This window comes from Numenius arquata, chromosome 1, assembly GCF_964106895.1.
Source record: "Numenius arquata chromosome 1, bNumArq3.hap1.1, whole genome shotgun sequence".
Taxonomy (NCBI): Eukaryota; Metazoa; Chordata; class Aves; order Charadriiformes; family Scolopacidae; genus Numenius; species Numenius arquata.
Genome location: NC_133576.1, coordinates 9,162,881 through 9,171,342, shown reverse-complemented (window position 1 = coordinate 9,171,342; position 8,462 = coordinate 9,162,881). Strand labels below are relative to the sequence as shown.

The following is an 8,462-nucleotide window of genomic DNA, read 5'->3' as shown; positions in this document are numbered from 1 at the left end:
GAGAGGAAAGCAGTTTCACAGAAATCATGTTTGGGGATGGGAAGGGACAAGAACAAATGGATGGACACACACACACACACAAACAGAAACACATCTGGATGTGTATGCACACACATCACTGCATATGCGCACTGTTGGTTACACACCATGGCATACACACACACATATACTCCTGTGTACTCACACAGTTTCATACACACTCATTCCATGTAGACACCCAGAAACAGCATTGAGAATTGCTCACACTTGCCCTGGTCCCTTGCCTGTTGGACTTCAGTTCAGCTCTGGGATGGGGCAATTTTCCCTGTGGAATAGGTAGCCCTTCATGCTTTCATGCACTGTGGTTCATGCTTTGTCTGGAGTTGCAGCAGCTCTGTCCATGCCTGGCAGGGGCCACATCATGGTAAACACTACGAGGCGCTACACCTTGTACTTTAGGAAGATCCTGCTCTGGTCACAGTTTCCCAATGTGCACAGGTTGGAACAGTGGAAATCCCACTAGGGCACAGAGAGAAATCTTTCCCTGGAGGACCCGTAGCAGGACAACGGGAAGAGCCTCACTTATGAGCCACTGACTGGGGACTGTGGCAATTCATTGGCATGGCTTTGAAGTCTCAGAGCCTAAATCTTGCATCCCTGAGAAACTGGAGAATGTGAACGAAAGGAAAACAAAGTTGAGGCAAAAGGGAGTAGTAGAGAGAGTGACAAGTGATAAGCCATGACGGAGACTGGCGGTACCAAGAAACTTGATGGTGATATATCAAGGCTTGGCTCAGGCAGGGCTGAGGTGGCAGGATCTGACTGTTCTTTATAAATCCAGCCTCAAGCCCAGCATCCTGCAGAGCCCCAACCTGAAGGGCACAGGTACCCCAGTTCAAGGAAAGAGCAATGGAGGGGCAAATTTGTGTTACATTCTTGACTGTTTGTTTCCTGAACACAAGAGGAATCATCTGAAAAGATATGCTCTGAGGGTCTTTAGGATGCCTAGGCAAGCTAGGTATTTTGCTTCCCAGGCAAGCTCCTTCCAGAACTAGGAACCATTAGGGCAAATATTCCTAAGATTTAAGCCCCATTCCCACTTCCCACTTCTCAGCCTGAACAAAAACACAGCAGTGCTGTCAGATAAACCAACTTTCTAACACAAATCTTTGTCAGGTCAGACCTGATCTGACCCCTCCCATCCTGCTCAAAAGGGACTGAGCTGCTGCCAGGACCCCCTCTAAGCTCCAGCAAATGAAGGGATGAGTTTGGGGAACTCTCCAAACTTTCTTGCAGGACTTTGGCAACACTGACTATCCTTTTCTGGGTCATGGGAGACACTCTGGCAGATGAGTGAGAGTCTAGAGACTTCTGCATTTCTCTTTGGTCTCTTACTGGGCTATAGCAGCAGGGAGCTGCCTAACACCAGGAGAGTCCAGGGGACAAGGGAGGTCAGATGGGGTGTCTTTCAACCTCGTAGCCCTCAATGGATTTTTCTTCCACAAATGTATCCCTTCATTATTTGAGGCCGTCTAATGTTTTTGCATCCACAAAAACCTGTGGAAAGGAGCTCATAGATTTCCTGAAAGAGGAGGAATTGTCCTTTGCTTCTTTTGAAACCACCAAACCCCCTAGCTTTGCTTGCAACCCCTTAATTCTTGTACAGGAAGAGACAGCAAGCAAACCATCCTTCCCCAGTCTCCCCAAGCCACTCATAACTTTACACACCCCTGTAATGTCCTACCTTCTCTGTCTCTCTAAGAGACTGAGAATCCAAGTCTCTCACATGGGTGGAAATAGAAGAAGAGCAGAACGCAGTGCCACTGGGGAAAGAGAAACACAGGCAGAAAGAACCAGACAAGAGGCTGTGAAAGAAGGTTTGCTCAGGTGTAGTGAGTTATAGAATGAGACCTTTTGAAGAATGTTCCAGATCCTACCAGGTAGAGAGAGAGACCTGGGAAGAGAGAATCAAAGATTCCTCCACCACCAAGCTCTGTGAGATGTACAAGGACTGGCCTCAGAAACTCCTCCACTTTATGCTCCTGGGAAGCTCTAGCTCTATCAGCACATGGTCTCACCACCTTTCCCTTTCCCAGGATCTTGCATCAGCCTGGCCAAATGTATTTACTTTACCTGAGTCCAGTGATGATAGAGCTGACTGACATACTTGAACTAGGAAGATGGATTTCTAGAAATGCAAGCTGCCATTGCTTGTCCATTTATATTATCTAACACAGCTGCTCTCCACTCACCAATCTTCCTCTTTCCTGTGCTCCTGGAGCTGCCAGCATTCTACTGCAGCATCTTTGCATTAAATGAGAGACTTGTTTGCACCTGGAGATGTATCCCTGGCATGTATATTTTGAAAGACCCTGAAAAAAACCTTGCAATGGGTCTGTGGAACTTTCAGCAGCATTGAGCAGAACAGGGTATTTACATTTCAGGTAGGGATTTGTCATCTTAAAGAAAGGAAGGAGAAGCTGGAGGAGGTGTTCCAATTTCAACCTGTTCCTCCTTCACAGTTCTCACTGAAAGGCCTGGAAGGCTGTTTGTCTGTCTGCTGCATGACCTCTGAGTTGTACATCGCAAACACCCCTTTTGCCTTCATTTGAGATCAGTTTGCTCCATGAGCTGCCCTGCTGGCACACAGCCCTGAGTTCTGGGATTCACGGGAGCCTCTGGATGTTTTCGACAAAGAAATTACAAATCCCCAGGGAGATCAAATTGTATGCTATTGTAGATTAGGAACTGCTCTTGCTGTGCTTAGTTATGATGGGATTAGATAGCTTGAGTAATTTTTGCATGCTGAGTCCTATTACACATCTTTCCCCTTTCCACAGGAAACTCCTAATCCTTATCTGTTTCTCAGGATAAACCATGTGTGCAAGAAAACTGTGCATCGATACCAGTTTCAAGCCCAAGACAAGTCATGCAGCTCCCTGGAGGAGTCCCTTGGCCTTGGACTTGTCCTTTTTTAAAATGAAGGAAAACTTCCCTCAGGAGAGTGCCAATCTCCGTACCAGTCTTCCAGGACTCTCCAAAAATTGGTCAAGAAATGGAGTAGAAAGATGATTCCCATTTAGTCTCTCATGCCACGTCAGCATCTCAAAGCATATGACTTTTGTTTACAGTCACTTAAGAGTACGCCATGTCTTTCAGGGGCCAGCATGAGGAAGTCGGCAGCTGCTTGGAAAAAGATCATTCACCAAATGCATTAAGTTTTAGCAAATTCAGCATTATCAGAGAAATTATCACTCTTTCAGAGAAGGATTTCAGAAGATACCGTTGTATTCACGGTATTTTTGTTTGTACACATTACATTCATAAACATCAATGTTATACTGACATTCTTCTGTGGCAAAAATTTGTATCTATAGAACATTCCAAAGCTAAATACAAAAGTGGTTTGGTACTTAGGCCAATATTATCATATGGATTAGGTGAGAGAAATGCTTTCAAAGAGATGTGGTGAGAATTCCCACATTTGAACTATTTAACTTGGAGGGGGGGTGGGCACAGAAAGGTTTTTGTGTCCTCATTGAAATTACTTTTTAATAATTTTGTTTGGGAAAACACTGTATTCTATACGATAAAAACACACACAGAGACATTACTCAGGTAAATCATAGAATCATAGAATGGTTAGAGTTGGAAGGGACCTTAAAGATCATCGAGTTCCAACCCCCCTGCCATGGGCAGGGACACCTCCACTAGAGCAGGTTGCTCAAAGCCCCATCCAGCCTGGTCTTGAACACTTCCAGGGATGAGGCATCCACGGCTTCTCTGGGCAACCTGTTCCAGTGCTTCACCACCCTCACAGTAAAGAATTTCTTCCTAATATCTAATCTAAATCTCCCCTCTTCCAATTTAAAACCATTACCCCCCTTGTCCTGTCACTACATTTCCTGACAAAGAGTCCCTCTCCGGCTCTCCTGTAGGCTCCCTTCAGATATTGGAAGGCTGCTATGAGGTCTCCCTGGAGCCTTCTCTTCTCCAGGCTGAACAACCCCACCTCTCTCAGCCTGTCTTCATAGCAGAGCTGCTCCATCCCTCTGATCATTTTTGTGGCCCTCCGCTGGACCCGTTCCAACAGGTCCATGTACTTCCTGTGTTGAGGGCTCCAAAGCTGGACACAGTATGCCAGGTGGGGTCTCACGAGCACAGAGTAGAGGGGTAGAATCACCTCCCACGACCTGCTGGCCACACTTCTCTTGATGCAGCCCAGGATGCGGTTGGCTTTCTGGGCTGCCAGTGCACATTGCCGGCTCATTTTGAACTTCTCATCCACTCATCCACTCTCATCCAAAATGAACTTGCTAAAATAAAATTAGCAAACTTAACACTGAGAGGGTTTGGGTTTCTTTTGTCTTGTTTTGTTTCAAAATTACTGTCCGTTACCTACAATATTCAGCTTCCAGCAAAAAGATGCATTTTTGAGAATAACACTGTCAGCACAGAGGAATCCCAAAGGGGTTTGAGGGTTGCTCTCAACAGGTGCTGCGCATATGAATGAGACAAACAGCTTCACATCTTCCAAAGCCAAAATGTATTTTTAAATTGAAGGCTGCCCTCTGATACAATTTAAAATAGCTCTCTATCTTAGGAAAGGTTTATGATTAACTGATACATTTTTTTGTGCTTTCTACCAGTGCCTGTTAATGACCACATTTGGATCTTCAGATTTTCCACTGTGTACTTTTTGTCTGCAGAAAACCTTGGACTAGAGATAAGGCCATTTCAGAAAATGTATTTCTAGCAGCTCCCGCTGACACTCCACCAGTCTGGTCTTGAGGCTGTGGCAAGATCATGAAATTCATACTGTTTCTCGCCTTTGTCGGGGTGGCTGGTGAGCATGTTTTTTACTTCTGATTTTGTAATTTCTAAGGAAGCGCTTTCTCTGAGCAAATTTAGAGGGTAGTCTATTGTGGAAAGGGAAGTCCGCTTTCACCTCGCAACAATTTTAAGGCAGAGCACTCCGACTTCCTCTGACTATGTCTGCTCACAATTGCTTGTGTCACAAAATGGGGAATGAATGCCCTCATAGGGATTCTTGAGCTAGGAATACTGAAATGAGCCCATGGCTTGAAAAAAAGACTGTCTCTGCCTTAAGGACTATCAAGTATAAAGATAACCCCCCTGGCCCAGGAAGTCCTGAAGCTGCTGTAAAGTTTTGGACTATGAGCGAGTACTCGCTCACCACTGGTATTGTGAGTTTTTAGAGAAGGAGAGCCTGCAAGTGAGATGCTTCAGTCAGCCACAGGGGCACGGGATTCCTTACGCCAGATGTTGACATATGCCACTTCTTATCTTCCAGTTGCCTTCCCCATCAATGCTGATGATGATGATGACAAGATCGTGGGAGGCTACACCTGTCCAGAGAACTCTGTCCCCTATCAGGTGTCCCTGAATTCCGGGTATCATTTCTGTGGAGGTTCTCTCATCAACAGCCAGTGGGTCCTGTCGGCTGCTCACTGCTACAAGTCGTGAGTGCAAACAATTATATTCTTCCTTAACCTACTTCTTTCTTCCAGTTCACTTCTAGCAGGAATTCTGAGCTGTGAGATCCAAATCTGTAAGTGACTTTGTTCTGACAGGGGACAACCAAGGAATAGGTGGCTCATGCAGGAAGCTGGGCTGAGGCATCACGAGGGCTTTTCCACTTTGGCCAACATTAGTGTGAATGCAGAGCACTTTCTCAAATGACAATGTCATAACCTAGCAACGAGTTACAGGCTGTGATTTCTTATAAATTGGATTAAAATTAAATTGCTACAACTTAGTAACTGGAGAACAGAAAGGGGAGTGAGGTCAGGGCGACAGCAGTTTGCCTCTTTCCAGAATGTTTGTATAAAGCACGGTTATGAATTCAACTTGTCCCAGCTCAGCCAAAGAAACTTGCAGAAATTCACCACCTGCACTGGGAGTGGGTAAGATCCCAGGGTCTTACCCTGAGTCCAGGATCCCCAAGGACTTATTGCAGGACCATAAAGAGAACCTGCATGAAAACAGCTCCTACGATAGCCATGTTGAAGCGAGGGCAGAGGGTGACGGGGAGGTTCTTCATAACCTGTCAGTGGCAGTAAAGTGTATGCATTCCTTCCTTCTCTTTTCCAGGCGCATCCAAGTGCAGCTCGGGAAACATAACCTGGAACTCACAGAATCCACACAGCAGTTAATTAATTCAGCTAAAGTCATCCGCCACTCTGGCTACAGCTCCTATACACTGGACAATGACATTATGCTCATCAAGCTTTCCACAGCAGCGCAGCTCAACCGGGCTGTCCAAACAGTTCCTCTGCCTACCAGCTGCGTGGCCACAGGCACCACGTGCCTCATCTCTGGCTGGGGCAACACCCTCAGCAGCGGCAGTGAGTATCTGTGGGAACGTACAGCATCATGAGGGCTGGGAGACACCCTAAGACCTCCAGTTAACACCAAACAGTACAGGGTAGAGCACAGAGAGGTGCTGTGGGACAGGCCTTTTCGGCTGATCAGTCTCTGTAGGACAGTAACCATTTAACTGCCCCAAAGGAAATCTGCTAGAAGGTCTTTCCTCTTGTTCTGTGGGTCAAACAGGGACTCACTTAAGTCATCCATGTGCTGTTCACCAGCATGTTCACGCCGTTGTAAATTTTGTGGCCTGGTGCTATCAGCTGTGCAGCGCCAAGCACGAGCAATTTAACTCCTGTCCATAGAGCTGTCAGTTCTCTGAGACCAAGATCAAAATCTGGTGGATCTCAAATAACTGCAAGAGAGCTCCGTTCTCTTACACCGATGGTCAGAGGTGTGGATGGTGACTGGTGTCTAATCCACTGACGACAACTAAACCTGCCCCAGAGGAGAGCATGGTTTTCCTGAGGCACAGGTTTCCTCCAGCATGTGAGCTACAAGAATAGCTCTTGGCCCCACACTTGCCGGTTGAAGATTTTCTAGGTATCAGAAAAATTATCGTGGCTGCAGTTCCATCTAAAGAAAAGGAATCTGTGCTGTGATGACTGCTCAGAGGAAAAATGTCGACCGCTAAAACAGGATGTTCAGTGATTGCTTTTCTGCTAAGAAAGATCTTCTCCGGGCTCTGAAATGAACTCAGAGATGTCATCAACTACCTCCCTCTGTTTTCTTCTAGGTTACTATCCAGACACCTTGCAGTGCCTGCAGGCCCCTGTACTCTCCCAAACCGACTGCGAAGAAGCCTACCCTCGGAAAATTACTAAGAACATGATGTGTGTAGGATTCCTGGAGGGAGGCAAAGACTCCTGCCAGGTAAAATATCTGCTTCTCCTTTCCCATATGTTCCTCTCCTGCTTTTTGCTAGTAGAAGAGGCCGTCGTATTGGAGAATCTGCTATTCTCACTGCACTGGCATATCTGACCGCTGTATTTTTGAACAGCAGAGAGTTGGGGTGAAAGTAGCTTGTTGAGTGAGGCTGGATCTTTTTCCACTCAGTCAGTTATTGTCCCTTTTGTGAGACGGCGAATACCTCAGCCCTAAACTTCCACACATAGACTATGCCACCTCCTGCGCCTTAGGTTGTTGAAAAGGAAGGAGTGCAGCACCAGAGAGTCAATACCAACCACGGTGACTTTAGAGCTTAGGACACAAGTGTTAATTTTGGACTCACCAAAAATTAGATAGCCAGTATGCCAAGATCCAGGTAATCTGGAAAACGAACACACCTGACAACTGCTCTGCGTTTTACTTGTGCCTGGCTCCATGGAAATATTTGGAAGAATAACGTTTAAGACATACATGTCCTAAGTGTCTGCCAAGGACTGCATCCGTCCAAGCCAGGCAGCTTACTCATCCTTAGCTGTGGTGCCCTTGGAGCTAAAGTGAGGCACAGGAGCATCAGGTGGTAATCAGAAATGACCTTTGTAGAACTTCTGTGCAGAGAAAGCCCAATGGAGCTCCCTTGAACGTCGGTGATTTCTGGGATCTCTGGCTCATCACTTAACGCTGATACCATTTGCTCAATATCCGTGTCCTTTATGTGCACAGGGGGATTCCGGCGGTCCAGTGGTCTGCAATGGTGAGCTCCAGGGTATTGTTTCCTGGGGTATTGGATGTGCGCTGAAAGGCTATCCCGGAGTTTACACCAAGGTTTGCAATTACGTCTCCTGGATTGAAAAAACTATAGCTGCCAACTGAGACCTGTTTTCTTCTCCTCATCATTTTCCTCTGTTTTGGGACTGAACATACCAAAATGATCAAAAAATAAAGACTTTCAGGCACCCATTCTCTGTGCAACATTTCTCTGCGTACTTCCATAGGCCTATGGTATGGAGGACAGAGGCAGGGAATCTCATTCTGGGGAAAATATTTAATATTTGTAGCGCCTCTCAACTAGCAGGATCTTGGAACATTTTGCAGACTCATCTTCAGGAGCCTTTCAGTCAGCTACAGGCAGCCATTTCTGGAGCAGAACATCTTTTCTGTTTATCAGCATGCCCTCAGGTGCTACAAAACTGCCTAGAAAAGCCAAC

The 8,462-nt window shown here is 46.2% G+C and overlaps 1 protein-coding gene across 1 annotated transcript; it reads left to right on the top strand.

Annotated features, from left to right (window-relative positions):
• Positions 1-4,785: 4,785 nt before the first annotated feature.
• Positions 4,786-8,127, top strand: LOC141470043 (trypsin I-P1-like). Its single transcript, XM_074155965.1, has 5 exons — positions 4,786-4,825; positions 5,294-5,462; positions 6,094-6,347; positions 7,106-7,242; positions 7,978-8,127. Exons 1-5 carry the CDS (start codon positions 4,786-4,788, stop codon positions 8,125-8,127), a joined length of 750 nt encoding a protein of 249 aa, XP_074012066.1.
• Positions 8,128-8,462: the final 335 nt, after the last annotated feature.